The sequence below is a fragment of the Lipotes vexillifer genome, unplaced genomic scaffold (genome assembly GCF_000442215.2).
Source record: "Lipotes vexillifer unplaced genomic scaffold, Lipotes_vexillifer_v1.1 scaffold102, whole genome shotgun sequence".
NCBI classification, from domain to species: Eukaryota; Metazoa; Chordata; class Mammalia; order Artiodactyla; family Lipotidae; genus Lipotes; species Lipotes vexillifer.
The window spans coordinates 5,337,743-5,358,512 of NW_006786541.1; the positions used below are offsets into that span (position 1 = coordinate 5,337,743).

The 20,770-nt window shown below is 45.4% G+C and overlaps 1 protein-coding gene across 1 annotated transcript in view; it reads right to left on the reverse strand.

Annotated features, from left to right (window-relative positions):
- CGNL1 (cingulin like 1) overlaps positions 1-20,770 on the reverse strand; it is a 101,839-nt gene that overhangs the window by 8,664 nt on the left and 72,405 nt on the right. Inside the window, exons 9-13 of the mRNA XM_007458913.1 lie at positions 20,109-20,213; positions 14,823-14,975; positions 13,076-13,246; positions 9,379-9,540; positions 7,075-7,164 (exon numbers count right to left, since the gene is read on the reverse strand). Of these exons, the coding sequence (XP_007458975.1) occupies positions 7,075-7,164; positions 9,379-9,540; positions 13,076-13,246; positions 14,823-14,975; positions 20,109-20,213 (681 nt within the window). The remainder of the gene's footprint in view (positions 1-7,074; positions 7,165-9,378; positions 9,541-13,075; positions 13,247-14,822; positions 14,976-20,108; positions 20,214-20,770) is intronic.

A 20,770-nucleotide genomic window follows, 5' to 3' on the forward strand; every position in this document is an offset into this window, starting at 1 on the left:
GGACGGGGTCGAGGCAAAAATCCCCCAGAAGGTAATAAAAGGCCGTGGGGGCAGAGGCCAGGGGCTCGTGGCAGCTATACAGCAACTGCGTGAGGAGGCAGGCAGTGACTTCCACAGCTGTGCTCCAGGCCTGAGGAAGGAGGAGGGAAACAGGGAGAACCAAGAGCCCCTGGCGACAGGTGCGGAGTGACTACGAGCGTCCACGTCTGAGCCTGTTAATTCTCCCAGGACTCTCTGAGGCAGACGTTACCACCCCCACCTCCCAGGTGGGAGGTTCAGGACTGGCGGCCTTTCCCTTCTCTGCCAACCTCCCGGGTCCCTCAGTGAAGGGCAAAACCTAGAAGTAGGAGGAGTTCTGGGGGGCCTTCGGAGCCTAGAAGGAAGAAGCACCTCCAGGGGCACGAGGCAGAGAAGCGCTGTGGAGGGATTTAAAGATCGCCAAGGGGTCCGCGGCACTGGGCCCAGGCTGGGGTTCAGGACAAACTTAAAGAAGCGGCCATCGGCCAAGGTGTTGCTCCCTCGGGGACTACTGACTGGAAATTCTGGATCCTGCCAGGAAGTGAGCCTCCCTGTACAGAGGGGCACTCAGGAAACAGCATCCCAGAGGTCTCTGCAGGTTCAAGACCTCCCAGGAGCACCCCAGGCAAATGTGAGTCTCCAAAGGAAAAACAAAGCAAAACAGTAATTATTTATACCCCACCACATCCCCTCAAAAGATGGCTATTAAAATGGAAGTGTAAAATAAATCAGAGAAGAACAGGAAGGAACAAATGTGAGACCGTAAAACTTAACAGTTACTGTCACCGGACAGTCAATTTTCCCTCAGTCTTTTGGCAAACATGACAGGCTTCCTTCAGCTCTTCAAAAAGGAGAGCCAGACACTGAATTCTAAAATAAATACACCAGCTGTACACCTGAAACTAACACAACATTGTTAATCAACTCTACTCCAATATAAAATAAAAACTTACAAATAAATGAAGTGTGAAATGAACAAATTTTTTAAAAACACCGTGCAGAGCCGTACACAAGGAATACCACGTGCTGTTATGGACAATACCCCCAAGGATGGGTTTCACCATAAACCACAAGTGTTTCCGTCCAGTTTCCTCAATACTGTCATCCCCAGGAATGGCCCCGTGACTCGTGAATATTCCAAATCAGACTCTTCTCACCCTGAGCCCACACTGGGGACAAAAAAAAAAAAAGAGAGAGAGAGAGAGAGAGAGAGAGAGAGAGAGAGAGAGAGAGAGAGAGATGGCCTCTGGCTTAGCCAGCTTCCTCCTTTGGACCAGGGAAGTAAATCTGAGGCTGAGAAAACATTTCTTTATGTAAGCTTAGCGCTTTACGTTGCTGTTTACCCTTCAACTATACTAAGTAGACCAAACAAAAACTTTCCAGTCGAATTAAAAACAGAAGGGGAGCCGAAGGCAACAGTTATCACAGCTGGATTGAAAGAATGCTAAACCCTGAGCACGCTGATCGGAAATAACAGTATCAGATTCCAGTGGGTTTATGTCAGAGGCACCCGTGACCTGAGCCAGCTCTCAGGATTAGAAGCAGCTGCCTTCTGGGTTAATGAAAAGCCAGAGATATTTATGATCGCTAATAATAATATTTAACCCCATCACCTGTGTTTACCATTGGGCTGTAAAGGGGTTGGTGAGCACACACTCTTGGCTAGTACTAAAAGTGATAGTCACGAGAAAGGAAAATTATTATTAACCAACTGCACACATTGGGTTTTTGAGTAGTCTTTACAATAGGAGGCAGTTCTGAGACCAGGATCATTTTAATTAAAGAAGAAAAAACAAAAGAAAGAAAGAAATCCCATTCTGATCTTTCACGTGCTGACTGCAAAGCAGCCTTATTTCCCAGGCTCATATTCTGGTGGTTGCATCCACCTGGTGCAGACTGAGGAGCAGGTGTGAGCCAGCCACTCGGGAGCAGTTCCTGAAAATGACTGCAGAAGCCTGCAACTTTATCCACTGGGATTTACCCTGCAGTTGCCAAGGCAACAGGGCAGCTCTCCTCTTGCCTGCTGGCTGCCTGGGTTGAACAAATGGTCCTTCCACTGGGCTGGGTTATCCTGGCCTCCGTGGCCAAGAGAACACCTCTCCATCTCGGCCCCGATCTACTGTTAACTGTAGGCACTCAGCCACCAGCAGTCACACAGCAGTGCCCAAGGAGCTAGAACATCAGCCTGTGGGACACATTTACAACACCAAGCTGGGCCATCTGAATCCTGGACTCAGGAGGAGGGTCAGGAGAGGATCAGGTGAAAATAAATCCTCACTCATATTAAGAGACCCTGTGGCATTATTTTTAAACTTGGGCACAGAGATCCAAACATTTGGGGCGTTTTTACCACCCTCACTGTCCGACGCTGGGATGATGGGAACAGGTGGGAGGTGATGGGCTTTGGCTCCACACTTCTTACAAAGCTCGAGACCCTAAGCAGCCACTTAGCCTCGTGAGCCCCAAAAACAACAAGAGAGAGCATGCAAGGCATGGGCACAGCGCCCAGCACCTGGAGAACCCTCAGTAAGGACGGCAAATATCGTAAAGGGAAACATGGTTTTAGAGGAAGGAGAGGAAAAAATATTTTTCCGGATTTAAACAGACCAAAAGCCAGTAAAGCACCCACTATTTCATTCAAATTGCCTTCAACTTTAAAATATCCTGGGGGGTGGGATGAATTGGGAGACTGGGATTGACATATACACACTACTATGTACAAAACAGATAACTAATGAGAACCTACTGTACAGCACAGGGAACTCTACTCAGGGCTCTGTGGTGACCTAAATGGGAAGGAAATCCAAGAAAGAGGGGATATATGTATACGTATAGCTGATTCACTTTGCTGTACAGCAGAAACTAACACAACACTGTAAAGCAACTCTTCTCCAATAAAAATTAGTTAAAAAAAAAAAAAAAAAAGAACAGCCTGAGCATGTATCTAAAAGGAAGGCCTTAGGAGGGCTGGGAACTTACAAAGAACGTTGCCCGCATTTACTGAGCATCAGATGTTAAGCACGAGAAAGTGGAAACAAACACATGAAAAGGATAGAATGTTTGATCTCACAACCACCTCTCCTGTCCTCTGTCCCCGCAAACAGCCCAGCTGAGGCTTCATTCAGGCCCCCTTTCTCCTGCCCTTACTCCCATCCCCTTCGAGAACACTGTGTATGCTTCACTGTTCTGCTCAACGACCTTCCAAGGCTCCCCATTGCCTTCAGGGTATAGTCCTTTCAAAATCCCTCAACCTGCCTCTCCCGTTACTCCCTCACAAAAACCAGAAACCTAACCAAGCACAGCAGACCATTCGTTGCTCCGGAAAATCCTAAATAGACCCTACCTCCCAATCCTTGTTCACACGCTCCACCATATTTAGGATTCCCTTCCCATTCCTTACTTTGTCTAAATCTTACCCTTTCTGCAAAGCTAGCTCCAGGCCAGCCTTCCCCTAAGAACTCCCACTGTCACCCTCGCTATCATCGTCTTTCCCTCCTTAGCTGCCTGACTCTTTCACTTGGCATTTAGGGCCCACTGCTTTTTCTTGATAGTTATCCATTGTTTAGGCAAGCCTCCGCTCCTCAAACCAACCACAGTGCCTGCCTTGGTCAGCCCGTGCACCCTGGCTGGATCGCAGGTGATTCTGGGCCTCGGCTCTCTCATCCACTGCACAGAACGTCTGGGGAAATGAACCTGGAGGTCCTCGCCAGATCTAAGATTCTGTAAATGGGGTAGGCCATTCACTAAAACTACCGGAAAACCTCTTTTTCTGTTTTCCCACCTAAGCCCTGTCACTCAGACTAGGAAAATGAATGGGAGATGTTCAGAGGGTGCAAAAAAAAAAGATTTAGACAGGGAGCTTGTGAGCATGCAGAGATTAAGTAGAGAGAAGAGCTGCAACCTTTGACTTTTTAATTTAAAGAGACCAAGATCCAAAACATAAAGTTCCCCATGCCTTCCCTTTTCAGTGCAGTTTGCAGCACATCCAGAGCGGATGCTATAAATCAGGTTGGAGAGGACAGACAGGCACCATTTCCTGCTCCTTAAGAGACATCTCCCGTGAGGAGGTGTCACAGGGCAGCATTTGAGGGGGCGGAGAAGGGGTCTTAGGTTTAGAAGCTTCCCATTTCTCTGATTCTGGCAGGAAGGCAGCTGGTACATCCCTAGAAGTTAACCTAGATGAACTGAAACAACCTCAGAATCAAGGCCCACCTGTCTACACTCAGAGCGCTTTCTTGAACCTTTAAGAGGCAAGAAGCAAGTCTCAGATTGACCTTGACTTCGAGGGAGAAGTAAATGCTTTCCTGTAAGGCGAGTATATTTGACAAACCCATTTCTCTACCTTTGCTCAGAAATCCAAAGACAGCACATGCCAGAAGAGAGCACTCCATCAGGAGACCCCACTTCACCTCAGCGGTTTGTTTTGTTTTATTGTTTTAGTAACTCCTACCTCAGTTTGAACACGATGCTCAATTTCTCCGCTTTTAACAGACACCAGGCTTTACCCTCCCTACCCCAGAGAGTGCAGTGAGAACAAAGAAAAGTGACGAGGAAAACAGAATATAGCAAAAAGGCTAGAGACACTGGTGAAACCCATCTTTTCAGGCACATAAACTCAGACACAGGGAGGGAATGACAGAGTTAAAGGGCAACTCAGACACTTAATTTTATAAAACCTTCTCACAGCATTTCAATGTGAGAATTCAGAAAAGACTTCGGAAATCTCCTGGACAAACAGCCTCCTTTGCATAGGTCTTAGAGGCTGCGCTCAGAGGGGCGGAGACTTTCCTGGAGCTACATGGGGTCGGTGCAGGAGGCTGGACAAGGGATTCTTTCCCAGAGAACAAGTACGTCCCCTCTATTACTTCCTCCCCGGGCTTACTTTAGGTTCTCAGCTCAGAGAAAATATTTTCAACCTTGAGCAGATCACAGAGAGCAGTTCTATTACCCACAAATCCTGTTGAGAGAAGAGAGAAGAGGCCCAAAGCAAACAGACGGGCCTCCTTAGCGTTGGGCCATCAGCAGACCCAAGGGAGGCAACCATCTCTGGTTCAGTTTGTCTGTGTTTTGTTTCGGGTCTGGAAGGCTGTTTCAACTGCCTGTTTATTGATAGGATGACATACTTCCCCACCACTCCTCCTTGCCTAAGCTGCAAGAAGCATTAGCAAAACAAATTCAGGGCCACTTCTCACATCACCACCAACGCTTAGCAGATCCTGAAAAGCCCTGTGGTAAGGGGGCGCCTTAACCAGGCCCGCGGGAACTCCTAACAAAGCAGCTTCTATACCAGCAGGAGAACTGAGAAAATGCAGACTTTACGTAAAGAACTATTAGGTCTCAAATGTCAAGGTTGGGCTCTCCACCCGAACTTCAGGTTTCCATGAAGGTCTTTCTCTAAACTTTTGCAGCTCAGGTCAGGTGGGCTGCCACCCCTCCAGAGGAGTGATACTAGCACCGTAAACAGGACTGAAATATGTAGGCAGAACCCAAGTGCAGTGGGAGGGTGGATGGAGCCTCTGCTTGGAATTTCCTTCACTCTCAGGAGCAAAGGAGCACCAGGATCTGACCTGTTTGCAAAGAAGCTGTCAACAGGGAAGCAAAGGCCCATGGAGAAGCCGCCAGTGATTCACCTTCAACTTTGAACAGGGGCTACCAGCCTAGAACGGCACTGTCCCTAAGCGCTGGAACCTCCAGTTCTTGGTCATCCCAAAGTGAGGGAAAGGTGGTACATATGAACAGGGAGAAGGGTGAGCAGAGGAGAGTGAGAAGATTCCATATTAATTTTGTATTAATTTGTATTTCGGACTTTTGGTTTAAATCCTTCACACAGATAATTTCCTAAATTATACTCAGTACCACCCAAGGCTTTTAGGTTTTGTTTGCATTGTTTAATTAAGAAAGTGCCCAAAGCAAATCAAAAGGTGAAGAGCTTTCTAAATGTCTATTAAATGTACAGTTTTACTGGCACCATTTTCAGGAGCTGGGCGTAAAAATAAGTTGTCACTGAAAGTACATCCCATCAGAGGTTTCTATAGGTGTCCAAAGGTATCGTGTAAATAAAATGCTGAGATTAGTGAACACAAACTCTCTGTAAAACCACCACTGAATGTTCTGAATCCTTTCCCATAATATTTCCACATTTTTATCTGTCAAATGGTTTGGGCATGCACTGGGGACATGGTAACCAGCTAATGGTGCTACCACTTTCTAGTGGCTCCAGGATATGACTCGGGCACTCTGAACTTTTTTTTTTTAATTAAAAAATGGAAACAAACCCCCAAACCTTGGGATTATCCCAAGTGTAGTTTGGGAAGTTAGTTCCATTATGTACAATGTGAGGACAGTGTGAACTAGCCCTGGCTGCCTCCCAGTGTTCCTATAAGGATCAAATATAAGTGAAACTCCTGTCATTTGAAAACTGCAAGAAGCACTCACTTGCAAGGTACTGTTACTGTACTGCGGATGCCTCACAGGTATATGTATTGCTAATTTGCTGGCAAAGTTCTTTTTTTTTTTTGTGGTACGCGGGCCTCTCACTGTTGTGGACTCTCCCGTTGTGGAGCACAGGCTCCCCATGGCTCACGGGCCCAGCCGCTCCACGGCACGTGGGATCCTCCCGGACCGGGGCACGAACCCGTGTCCCCTGCCATCGGCAGGCGGACTCTCAACCACTGCGCCACCAGGGAAGCCCTGCTGGCAAAGTTCTTAAAGGAGAAGACTGCATCATATCATTTACTTCCCGTGGCACCAATACAGTGGTAGCTACCAAATTTCATGATTGCTTGTGAAACTAATGATTCTTAGAGCCTCAGCTCTAAAAGCACTTTGCCTATTGTGACTAATACACTGTTATACATAACCACTCTGGAAACTTCCACTGTATATGCTCCATGTTATATATTACACCTCCCTCTTAGTGACTGACCCCACCTTCCATCCTCTCCATCAGCCACAGGGACTTTCTCTCCCTCCTCCAGCTGAATCCTCACGTTTAACCCCTCACATTTCCTTTTTCATGCAGGGTGATCCACTCACCACTCAACTACAGAACAGTACCTGTTCCCTGCCCCGAGTGATCCTCTCAGACAGCGAATCCGAGTTGTTTCTTTCTTCTTCCAGCTCCATCTCCAGTTGAGACACCTTGTCCTAAGAAAGAAGTCACAAACACAGCCTATTTAACTTGCACTGACCAAGTTTTTAGGAGCAAGGACTGCCCGGTGGAAGGACAACCCCAAGGGCAAATCAGAGCCGAACACCATGAATTAGAGTTTGGAGGAAAGATGTGTCTTTTTTTCATACTGTCCAAAGTACATCTTTTTAAAACTGGGTTTTATTGCTTTTATAATGTAAAATATAATTGTGCATCTACAAAGTGCATAAAAGGAGAAAAAAATATTACCCCAAACCCTAACAAGCACTGAGGATATCTTAGCATGTTTCCTTCAAGTCATTTTTTTTCCTTATGAATCAGTAATTTTACAAATATCTACCTAAGCTTAACAGGTTTCTGTTAAAAAACAACGTGGAAACCAAGATATCGTCCAAGGCACACTCCTCCAAATACTCTAAACTCAGGACAATGTTCTTCCTCTCTCCTGCTCAGGGTTTCCCAGACCCTCCCAGGAGTAGAGTCTAGAACAGCCTTTTGCATCTGCCTTTTTCTGCTAGGGAACCTCATATACTTAGCACCATGCACTCCCAGATCCCCATCAGAGTAACATAAAGACAGTGCCAGCCCATTCTGCTAAACCGAATATTCACAAAAGAAGAGTAATTTCTATCTTCCTCAGCCTTCCTAATTTAACATCACTGAGTATTAAGAGAAAAGTATTTCAAAGTAGCTTTGTGTACCAAAAAAAAAAAAAAAGAGGCTTCTAACACAAACCACCCCACCTCGAACTGGGGGCTTGTGGGGTTCGTACATGTGTTTCTCCTGCCACCAGCCAACGTGTCATATGTCTGGATTAAGTCAGAGCCATGAGCCAGACACACTAAAAGCAATCAGCATTACGAGTTTCTATGTGAGCCTGCAGCATCTGTACATAAATATTGTCTCTGCGATTGTCAAAGTTGGCTGACAAGCCTCCGTATGCACCAAAAATAAAACAGAACTCGTGAATGACTAAATGTCTGTGAATGCCTTCCCTGTTGTGAGCGAAATCTACAGAGAACCCAGAAAGCTCTCTCCCAGGAGTCCAAAGTCCCAAAAACCAACTCAGAACAGCTGGGTCCTGCACCAAACCTCCTTGTTTGTTCAGTGGTTCCTGACCCCTCCAAGGCCAGTGTCACTCAGAATCACCAAAGATCCACAAGTACCACATTTACATACGACAGCCACCTGAGTTTCTGAGTTTACAGACAATCGCCTTTATTGAGAGAGCTCTTGAGTCTGAGAATTCATCTGTTAAGTGCTAGTAAAGGAACAAGCAAGACATTAGTCCCAGCAAGACAGTCCTGCCAGCCGCCTCTTAGGGAGGAAGCACCCTCGGGTGTGCCGCACAGGGGTGGCGTCTTGAGAGCTGTTCATTTTATAATTAATGGAGAAATAGCTCAAATACTGCACAGGGGTAAATGAAGCTTAGCTATGCCATGGCTTCTACACCTTGAGTTAGTAAAAGGAAATGTTCTTTTTAGTCAGAATATTCTAGAAGGAGATGACCTGGCAACCTAACATTTGCCTAAAAGCACCTCTTCGCAGGGCTCTCTTCTTGCCTATAATCTGTACTGTACGGAACCCAGCAGGAGACTTCAGGGGGTCAGGCCAAGGGTCATTACGCCAAAGGTTCTCACGTCACTGCCTGACGACGCTTTAGCTTGTGTTTAACCAGATTGTTTGGGTACTAGAATAATCACTTCCTAGTTACCTGGGTTGACCTTAGATTGCCTTAAAATGACCTCCCCTAATGAGATTAGAACCAGGACATCGGCAAAATACAAGGCAATCTTGAGGGGGAGGGGGAGGGGCACGACACCCTAACCAGGTAATTCTAAGCCTCTAAAAGGGCCCATCTAATAAAATCTTTAATGGTTGAAACATCACTCCCTGGAATATAAACTGCTACTAAGTCCCCTGGAGGTTTTAAAAGTTATTTCTATTGATTTGCGAAGTTGAATCAGGAATTCCACTGATTTTAAATTCCAGCTCTCTCTCCCTGGCCTTGAGCACTGTCTGATGATTTCCATCATTCCTTCCAGCTCTAACGTCTTATGAGTCTACAAACTACTAGCTTCTTCCTCAAATCAAGAAATGACTTTACTGTCTTGCTGTTCAAGAGAAAAAAAGCCAAAGACTTCCCAAAGGCTGAGGCGTGCGCGGAAAGTCTGCTTCCCTCAAGTCCCACACACGCGCCGCCCACAAACCTCCAACTGCTTGATGAGTCGGCTTCGGTCATCCTTGAGGTGACTCTTGGCTTCCAGCTCGTACTCCAGGTCCTTGAGCGTCTGCTCCAGAAGCTGCCTTTTCGTGAGCGCTTCCTCCTGAGCTCTCTGGTAGTCCCGTAACTCTTCCTCCAACAGACGTGTCTGGAATGAAGAGAGGCTGGGGTGCTTATCTGGGCACGTCAGAAGCACAGAGATCTCGTCAATGTGCAGGCTGACCCCAAAGAGGACTGGGCGGCCCCCACACTCCACTGGGGTTCAGAAGCCCGTGAGCAAGTGCCACCTTCTTCTGGGCCTCAGTTTCCTCTTCTGTAAAAAGAAGTCGCTTTTCCAGCTACACAGAGCAACCCATTGGGTTATAAATTCAATTCAGTAGATATTGGCCAGCATTAAATATAACAGAAAAAAGTATCAGAGCAGTACAAGCAAATATTGTTTAGTGAAACTTTTTTTTTTGTGTGTGTGAAACTTTTCTACTACATATTCATATACTTGTATGGATGCATGTATTACTGGGTTACAAGGCAAGATGCCTTTCTTACTGTAGGTCATGGCCGAAGACACCCGAAAGCCCTTGAACTAAGTAAGCGCCTCCCAGAGTGTAATCTATCACCCACCTGTATCAGGCTCCTCTCAACAGAGGTTTAAAGCTGGGGGAAGATAAAAGCTAAAACCATGACTCCAAAGCAACCTGCAGGCACAAAATCTATTAATATAAACATGTAAATTAAGTGAAAACCACTGCTCTCTAGAAGAATGTAATCAGTTGTCATAATTTACAGTGTTTTGTTCCTCCACAAGGTGGCAGTGAACTAATAGCTTTGAAGAAAGCGCAACCGACAGCTTGATTCGCAAGGGGTTGTCTGCGTTTTCCACTCCTCTGGAATCTCCCCAAGGGAACTAGGCAACTCAGCACACAGAAGGTACTCCTTAAACATCTCTGTGGACTGATTCGGTGAAGCCTGAGGCTGTCTGTTTTGTTCTCAACTTCCTTCCCTCCTGGAGGTGGTATAGGGTAGCAGGTGAAAGCACAGTCATAGGAATTGAATACACCAAGGGTTAATTTCCTTCAGGAAGTATATGATAGCAAGTGGCAAACTTCATGAAAGAGTACCAGCCTTTGGGGGTGATCTTCACAGAAAAGTTGGGGAAGTCTCAAAGATACTCTTTTTGGGGACCCAATAGGTTAGGCTACTTTAGGAAGCCCAGAGGGAAGACTAGGAACTGTGTTCCTCTCCTGGAGGCTGACAGGAACCTGAAATTTCTATGAAAACAGCAGTCTTAAAGAAGACATCTCCAGATAAAGACCCGAGTCTGGTTTTGGTGGTGACTGAGTGAAAGCACAAAGTGAAAATCATCCCATGGAAAAAGGATGACGAGACATTCTTTGGATACAGAGGTACTCCAGAGCATGAGAAAACACCTCTCCAAAAAAAAAGTCTTTAAAAAAAATTCTCTGTGCCTCAGTTTCCTGATTTGCAATATTGGGATAAATATACAACCTACCTTAAAAAGCTGTCGTGAGACTCAAATGAGATAATACCCCCAAAAGAACATGGGTTTTACAGTCAGAAAGACAGGTAATGGTACAGCTCACCCTTCCTTCCCCAATGCCCAGCACATTCCTACCTTCCGACACCCAGTAGATCCCTCCTAACATCTAGCAAGGGCTCTATCATACCAAGAGTATTCAATAAGGATATGCACAAGAGAATAGTACAGTGTCTGGAATCATGAGTAAGTAAATAACATCTGAACCTACTAGCGCTACCTTTAAGTAGCTGAAGCTGCTCTTTGCTAAGTGGGATTTAGAAAATAAACTGAACAGTGAACTCTAAGTCTTAATTCTCTAACGATGACCTTCATCAGAACTTTTCTAGCTCTATGCCAAAGGCAAAATAGGTAAAATGCCTATTTCTCTCAAAGCAAAGGAGGCAGTACTACAGCACTTAGGGTGGATGGACCCTTGCAGCTTTTTTATTTACTGAGAGCTTTAACTCAGCTCAACCAAAATGTGGTGGAGGGTGGTGAACAGAGCTGAGCTTGAGTTTCTCAAGGATCCCAAGTGACCTTGGCTTATTAATTCATTTTTGTTTTAAACGACTCCATGACTTCACCATCCTGACTTAGGGTGGTGTCTGACTGCAGTTTCCTTCTAGACTGATGAGGTGTCTGTTTCTGCCATGCAAATGGAAATAGTGTCTCACAGGGCTAGACCGCTGAGAAAATCTAGGAAGTGCCGTCTCTGTTTTCATCATAAGGAATCCTTTTTGGAATTACTGCCCTTTTACAAACAACACTGGTCTCTATCTGGCCTTAACTAATCTCTCTGGATCTCAGTTTCCTTATCTAACTAGAGGGTCTCTAAGGTTCCTTCCTACCCGAAGATTCTAGCAGAGCAATAATTACACAAAAACCAAGGGAAAGCACTTTACAGGGGTCACTGTGACACCGATTTTCTGAAATCAAAACAGCATACCAGGTGTTTGTTTGCATTCTGCCAAGTATCAGAATCCTCCCACCCAATTGCTGTAGAAATGATTTTTCTTCAGTGCCAGAGAACTGTGCTGTCGATATGCTAATTTCAGTTCTTACTAGGAGTCCTGTATCCTAAGACCCTAAACCAGAGGGGATCTGTTACCAGGGTCCTTTCAGAAGTATTCTAGAAGCCTGTAATAAATATCCATTGTTCTTTCACACAGTTTCAGCGGTGACTCATGGGCGACCTTCCTTTGATCATCAAAGATAATAAAAGTTTGTTTTTTGAAGAAAAATCTGTTTTCCTTTGGAATCTTAGTGCTCTTGGCACTGCTTATGAAAAAAAAGCAAGCTTTAGAATTAAAAAAAACAAAAACCTAATATCAGTGTCCAGGATATATAGACCCTCTGCCATATAGTCTCACACGTTACCTCATTTAATTATTAAATCATTATTATTTTGTATACTTTTAAAGAGGGAGAAACAGATGCTCAGAAAATTGGGGTAACATGCTCAAGGTCATCCAGCTGGCAAGAGACAGAGCAGAAATCAGCTTACACTGTACTTGCATTTTAGACCCTTCAGCTTTCCATTAAAATAATCAAAAACATTCCCTTTATTACACACAGTTCTTCAGAAGTCCAGACTGAAGGAAGCTAACATTTGGGTTACTTCGCCCTATTATTCTTAAATATAAAACCAAGAATATGTTTTAATAATTTCAGTACTCATAAATTCCTGAAGATTTCTGTTTGTCTCCATTATTGTTGTTCTGAAACTCTTACCCACCTCTCCCACAGCAATGAAAGTCTATATATATATATAAATTTAAACGAATAGCAAAAAAAAAATAGTTATTATAATCCCTGTTCTAAGATTAAATTAAAACAATGATACATATAAATCATTTAGACACAGCTGGGCACACTACTGGTGCTCCACCAACGGCAGCTAAGCTTTTTAGGCAGATCTTGGATTAATCACGAAAATGGTCAAACTAAAGCAGTGTCCACTTAACCTCAGAGGCCCTGGGTCCTCTGTGTCTTAGAATGCCATCTGCCCCAAAGTAACCATCCCGAGAATCAAGCACAAACGCTGTCTTAAGAATCTACCCCAAGCCTCTCCTAGAAGAGTTTCAAAGCAGTCTTGAAGGATATTCTGAACACGGGTAAACCAGGAACTGCTCTGGCCAGGCATTACCTCATCCTGCATTTTCATGGCAGTCAGACGGGACTTCTCTGCCTCTAGAGTTTTCTCCTTCAACTGCTTTTGCATTTCTGCAAGTTCCCTGCGATTTTTCTCCTTGTATTCATCCAGCTGGTTCTGGAGCTCCAGCGTTGATGTGCGGGACACCTCAACAATGTCAGCCATCTGGAAAAAGTGACATGGGTGAGAGCCCACCCTGTGATGCTCCATCTGGGGCCTGGGAGCTAGGTTTGCATCCCAGCTCAACACGACTCCTCTGCTTTCTTCTGTAGCACCCCACCCCAAAGACTGCAAAGCACCTGGTCGTGATCTGCCCAGGATTAGTCTCCTCTAACTTGGAAGTAGCATGGAGGTGTGAACAAGCACATCCTCTGGAGCTAGATCCATGGTCCTGGGTCACATCCTCGCTCTGCCACTTACCAGCTACATGGCTGGGGCATTACCTACTCTCTCTGGGCCTCTGCAGTGTACTCGTTAAAAATACTGAAACCATAATCTTTACCTTGCAGGGCTGTTGTCAAGATTAAAATACATAGAGACGGAATTCTAGTTAGATACAAAATAGCTGGTAGCAATCCCACTGCTGGGCATATACCCTGAGAAAACCATAATTCAAAAAGACTCATGTACCAAAATGTTCATTGCAGCTCTATTTACAATAGCCAGCAGATGGAAGCAAACTAAGTGTCCATCATCGGATGAATGGATAAAGAAGATGTGGCACATACATACAATGGAATATTACTCAGCCATAAAAAGAAATGAAATTGAGTTATTTGTAATGAGGTGGATGGACCTAGAGTCTGTCATACAGAGTGAAGTAAGTCAGAAAGAGAAAGACAAATAACGTATGCTGACACATATATATGGAATTTAAGGGGAAAAAATGTCATGAAGAACCTAGAGGTATGACAGGAATAAAGACACAGACCTACTAGAGAATGGACTTGAGGATATGGGGAGGGGGAAGGGTAAGCTGTGACAAAGTGAGAGAGTGGCATGGACATATATACACTACCAAACGTAAAATACATAGCTAGTGGGAAGCAGCCACATAGCACAAGGAGATCAGCTCGGTGCTTTGTGACCACCTAGAGGGGTGGGATAGGGAGGGTGGGAGGGAGGAAGACGCAAGAGGGAAGAGATTTAGGAACGTATGTATATGTATAACTGATTCACTTTGTTATAAAGCAGAAACTAACACACCACTGTAAAACAATTATACTCCAATAAAGATGTAAAAAAAGAAAAATAGCTGGTAAATGACTGGCACACAGTAGGTGTCCAAAAAATGTCAGCTACTCAGGATGGCTCCATCAGCTCTGTGCCTTTTCCCTTCTGGGTGCTTTAGGGCAGAGGAGCAGCAACTACTGGGCTTCAAAACTGCCTTTCATACTCCTGCACAAGAAAGAGAGGTGCAAGTACACAGATTACGCACAAAGACAGAGTTCTGATTCAGGTAACATCTGTGAAGTCTGCACTGACGTGCCAGGCTTCTTTGGGCAGCTGTTGAGAGGAGCTGGGCCCAGGACCCAGAGGGCATTTTCTAAACCAGTTCCCCTGTGACTGGGATTATCAACAAGTCCGAAGAGCTGCTTCCCGGGAGCTGCAAATCCCTGACACATGTGTGCTGAGACACACTGCAGGTCTCCTCAGCTCTATCAGGCCCTTGGGGGGGGGGGGCGGGCTGGGTCACACGCCCTCTCCCTCCTCCTCTCCCTCCCCTCTTCCTACCCCTCACCTCTTTCTGCAGTTTCTCGATGGTCTTGTCAAGGTGCCATCGCTCGTTCTCCATTTCACCCTTCAGTCTCCTTAACTGCTCCTTCTGCTTGGTCTCGTCTTTTAGCTTCTCAGACAACTGCCTCTGCTCCTGGGTGGCCTGACTCAGATCTCTCTGCAGATGGCAGGAAAAGGACAGTGCTATCACCTACCTACCAGGTCAGCCACAGAAACAGGTGGCAGAGGGAGTTTCACAGCCACACCGCAAAGCAAGCAGACCTGCTACATCAGTGATAACAAAAAGGATCAAAATAAAGCCATCACAGAGACACAAGGACATTGTCGGCTCTGCAATCCAGGGACCAAGATGCAAAGTTGATTTAACCAGAGACATACCCAGGAATGAAGGGCAGACGAAGGATGCATTACAGAAATACAGAAAACGGCCAAGGCTGCTGCAGGTGGTGATTCAGGATAGTGTCCAAAAACCTGACAGAACTCATGCTTGAAAACTGAGGTAAAGTTATACATTAGACAAACTTAAACCCATGTGGCAACTGACATCCTGTGATAGATAGCATTGCACCTAATGTTCGAGCATTTTCTCTGCTATGCAGATGATTCTCACAATTAAACTAGCTAAAAATGAATCTATAAGAAAAAAGAACATTATCTCATGGGCCAAGAGTCCACTTGGGTAGGGGGAGTTATAATCAACAGAATCCATGGGTTGGACTCACACATAGAAGGAAAGGAATTTGGCAATCCACAAGCTGATGAACCTGACGGACAGAAGGTATTAAATGGAAGAAACACTAGTCAGGAAAAGTACAAACGAGTGGTTATTTAGTGAATCAGCACCAAATACTAAGTACTTCTTATAAAATGTACCATCTTGGGTGTGATGTTTCCCCTGGGTTCCTCTGAGGCTCTCATCTCACAACATTATACAGACTGATGTCCTTTACGTAGAAATCATGCAACTCAGAAAAAAAAGAAAATCCTAAAATATCTTAGGAAGATTATAGTGGCTTCTTTAAACGGCTGAGTGTTAAGGCCTTTGGCATAAGGATATCATGAAGGGGCACAGCTCAGAACGGGGGAGCATGACCCAAACAGGAGCTAGATCATAAGAAAAATGTTATCAGGCACTGAGGGCTGAATGTGGGTTAGTGCAAGTACTGCTTAGGACCTATCCAGTCTTGTGTCCCTGCAGAGGCTGTATAAGGACAATGGTTATATTTGTACAGTGCTTAACAGTTTACAAGCTGCTGTCACGTGCAGTAACTCAGGCGTTTTGAAAACACTCACAAAGCACTTCAGGCACTCCTGATTTGCAAAGCTTTGGAACAGCTCTGCTGGCCAGCCACATGGCCTGGGGCCAAAAAGCCACCTGTGGAGGGCTGCGCTCAAAGAAACAGCCAGCAGAGCCGGGCTGCTGAAGTTGATTGCTGCAGGGAACCAATGTCAACAAAAGCAGTTGAGGAAAGAGGGTGGTAAAAGAAAGGTAATCGGGAGTTCAGTGGGGGGCAATTAGCAGGAGTGAGTCTCACCATGGTCCAGCCGGACACACACCAGAGGGAGGGTCAACCCCCCGGGACTTGTGTCTGTGGTTGATTTAGTGGTGTTGGGGGCCAAAAGCAGCACACAGGGTAAGGTTGGTTGGTTCCTTCATGTGGGAGAAAACTCTCAGGAACACGTATCTCAAAATGTCAATTCTTGAACAAAAACAAACACAGGACATCAACACCTTCCCATAGAGCCGCCAGGATCCAGCTCAACCCCTGCCCCTGCAGATCCCCCAGCCTCTCTTTTTCTTCCTTCTGGATCCCAACCCCAGGGGCCCCAGGCCAGCAGACAAGCCAGCCTCGGCTCCATTCAACCTCCACGTGGTGAGTGCACTTCTGTTTCACCCTTGGCTCGGGGAGGGCTCCCGTACCACCCCCACACACACACTGGCTCTGCTCTCCTGTGTCACTGGAGACACCCCAGACTCCCCCAATCTGAGCCTGGGGCCTGGCCAACACCCCCTGTCCCAACATACACATTTGCCTAGAACAGTAATTTCGCTAAATTATTTTTAAAACATTTCTTGCATGCTTGCCTCTATTGCAGGGTAGTAAGATCTGTAAAGGCAAGAAATAGATTTTCTATCTCAGTGTGCCTCACAGTCCAGATTCACTATTAGGCATATGGTAAAAACTCAGTGGTTGAGAATTCACACCTATCCCCAAAAGTGATCTAAAGATTTCTTATATCAGAATCACCAGGCAAGGGTGGTGGACTGCTTACATAAAATGCAAAATCTAGCCTGTTCTGATGGAAGCACAATTTTTCTTAGAGTGGAGCCCACACATTTGCATCTCAAAGTTACTCAGATAATTCCAACATACTCTAAAGTTTAGAAGTGCTGTTTAAACGATGCTCTGCCTCTTCAGTGATTCAAGAAGTATGTTCCGATATGTCCCTGCTGAGAAAGTACGTCCCAAATTCACATGAAAAGCAGCCAACTCGGCAACTTTGCATGTAGGAGTTAGGTGTGAAATGCTCTATAGCTACAGTGACTGTATTTCCAAGACCAGCCAGACAAGGCCATTGACTAACACCGGGACAAAAATTTGAGGAAAATTTATCAGGTCGGAGAATCCAAAACACAAGGTTGGCGGACGTATAGTGAGTGCCCTTGAGCTTGGGGACCATTATCTCAGTGGATGCAAAACCTTTCACTATACAGTGGAGCAAGGTCCCGGTACTAACGATAACCAAGTGGCAGGCGAGCCGAAGTGCTTAAAGGAATGAGAGGTTTGATCAGAAGGAAGTCAGTCTCCTCAGAGCCCAAGCCACACAAGCATGGGGGCTTTCTTCTTCTCTGGTCTCAATACACAGAGGCCCACTAGGGTGGGAGGTGCAGGCATACAGAGTATATATTATCCCTCCCTGAAGGAAAGAACTATGGCTTCCCCATCGGCAGAAGCCATTTCTCAAGGGAATCAGAGATGCCTTTACCATGAATGCAGTTCAAGTCGATCTACACAGCGGCACAATCCTCAACCAAGTGGTAGGGCTGAAGCAAACCAAGAATGGCATCCCCTTTAAGAACCTCTGCCACTGTCTGACTGAGTCATAATCAATCAGACCTAAGTTCACAGGGTCTTCAACTACTATGTAAAGAAATATATTTATCATCCGCGAAGATGCAACAGATTGCTAAAGGCACAAAGATTTTGAAATGTAAAATGCTTACGTGAGGGGGAAAAAAAACGGCTACTCTCTCCTCTTCCTCTAAGGGTTAAGCTCCCTGCGGTTGCCAGCTTTGCGAGAAGCATGCAGAAAAAGTTCTCGAACTAAAGGAATGACTACCTGGTTCCCAAACTGAGAAAAAGCAAAGTATTTTTGAGTGATGGTGCACTTTTCATAGACGACTTTTTTTGTTTTTTGTTTGAAGATTTTTTTTTGATGTGGACCATTTTTAGTCTTTATTGAATTTGTTACAACATTGCTTCTGTTCTACGTTTTGGTTTTTTGACTGCAAGGCATGTGGGATCTTAGCTCCCTGAATGGGGATCAAACTCACACCCCCTGCATTGGAAGGCGAAGTCTTAACCACTGGACCACCAGGGAAGACACTGGTATTTTGTACCTATTTTTATTAAATGGTTCCATTACATACCCATTATGTGATAGCTGCTTTCTGTTAATAACCTAATGAGCCCACTCTGCTATTTCTCTTTCCTTTCACAATTAGATCAACATACTTAAATACTGAATTTGTCATGTTATCTAAGATTGGTCAGGGATAATTTCCAAGGCAAGGATGGTGAGCCCGAGATGGGGGTGGGTGGCGATTACATTAAGATCTTTAGACCTTGAGGCCATCATCTGTTGTCTCTGCTGAATTAGCTCTGAGTTGCAGATTCACAGCTGCTCAACCACTTCCTTCTGTGTGAAACTTTCTGGTTTGACCAAAAGATGATAAAGACAGAGCCTGTAATAGCTGCACCCAGTGCCTGGTGTGGACGTGACACAAAGGCACACACTTTTGCCCCTGAAGAGTACAAATGTTTTTCCTCTCTTTCTGTGCCCAACTAGCTCGGAGATTTAAACCCTGCACTTTGGCTGCTGGGTTGTAGCCATCACAAGCCGTTTAGCAGCACAGTGAAACTGCCATCCACACAAAATCAACCAAACAAGAGTTAATAACAAAGACCTAGATTTAAAGAAAAAGAAAAAGAAATCCAAAGCAAGGACAGCCAGACACCAAAATGAGGAAAAGACAGGGCTTTACTGCATGCAAAAACAAGGTCTCTGTCCAAAGCAAGAGAGAAGGTGCAGATTTGGGGGTGAGAGCTCCTGAGTCGCAGTTGACCTGAGTGAACCCTAGTACAAGCAGGTTCCCCTCCTCTAGCCCCAAGGAGTTGAAGCTGTATATGAAAGGAAAGCTGCAATTAGGCATTTTTAACTATGAATCCTGAGCTGTCTCCCGACACTTTTCGTGTGCCACTCCCCGACCTATCGCACTGGCTTTTACCTCCTCGTAAGCTCGCCTGACGGATGCTTGATGCTGCTGGTTCTTTAAAACCCCAGAGCAGGTAGAAGGAAGGACACACCTGGATCACGCTGAGGTCACTGTGCAAAGTCTATTTAGGACCTCAGTGCAGACTTTTTTTTTTTTTTAAAGAATGTACTTCAGGCTTTCTAACCTTCAAATGGGAAAACCTAATTTTCCAGGAACCTGCCTATTTTGAATAGAGATAGCTATCTAGTTTCAAGGAAATGACTTTCTCCTGCTCTTTTTAATAGCCATCTTGGAGGACTGCACTCTGAGGAGTCTACCGGCCCAGAGGAGAAAGGAAATTGGCTTCTGTCACAGAGCTGACTCTACACTGCCTTGGGGACCAAGTCTGGTGGCCTTCCTCACACAATTCATATTTTATCTTTGGAAAGCTGTCAGGCTCTTTAACGTCTAGAGCAGGATTTCTCAACCTTGGCACTACTGACATTTGGGTAACTCACTGCTACGGGGACTATCCTGTGCATTGTAGGATGTTTAGCAGCATCCCTGACCTCCACTCACTAGATACCAGTAGCATCTCCCCGGTTGTGACAACCAACCATCTCTAGACATTGCCAAATGTCCCCCAGTTAAGAACCACTGGTCTAGATAGATAGTCTGAAGTCCAGGACGGTTATTATTATGAAAGGAGCTGCCTGGAAGGACAGGACTAATGGCAATCTGTACATGCTCCTCCGAGTTTGCTTCTCAAGCTTCCTCTGTCGGGGATTAAAGACAACAGCCCTCAGAGTTTACCTGAGCATCTTCCAGCTCAGTCTCCAGGGCCCTTCTGGCTGATGCTGCTTCTTTTTCTTCTTTTCTTGCACGCGCAAGGGCCTCCTCTAATTGCCGAGTTTCTCCCTACAATGAAACACGGGGTCAGTGTACACTCAGATGTGTGCTATGCCTAGGAAGCTGACTTGGGGGCATGAAAGGCATGCAGGGGACATCCACAGACACAGCCAGCAGAGGCTGCAGTCACAGTGCACCTGTCACGGGCCCACGACAGGACACAACAGCCGTACAGATGTGTGTGCCTGTCTGCAGGTCCATACTTAACCAGAGGTGAACATCCATATCAATCATCTGAGATGATTTTTGGGAAAATACAAATATCCACCCTTAGCACTGGAGCTTCAGAAACAACAGGTATTGAATGGACTCAAGCACACAGTTTTAGAAAAGCTTTTCAGGTGATTCTGATGGATGACCATCTGGGGAAGCTCTGTGAGAATACACCTCCCCTTTACATTTCTCCTGTCCCTTTTTATTGTCAGCTGCCATTTCTCACAGCCGTCACTACGGGTCTCTTGCTGACAGCCTCCCACTTCTAGAGATCTGGCAAACCAGAAAATTGGTTTGTTAAGACTTGCGTGACTTCAGAAACCGTCAACCAACTGTTAAAAAAAGAATAAACA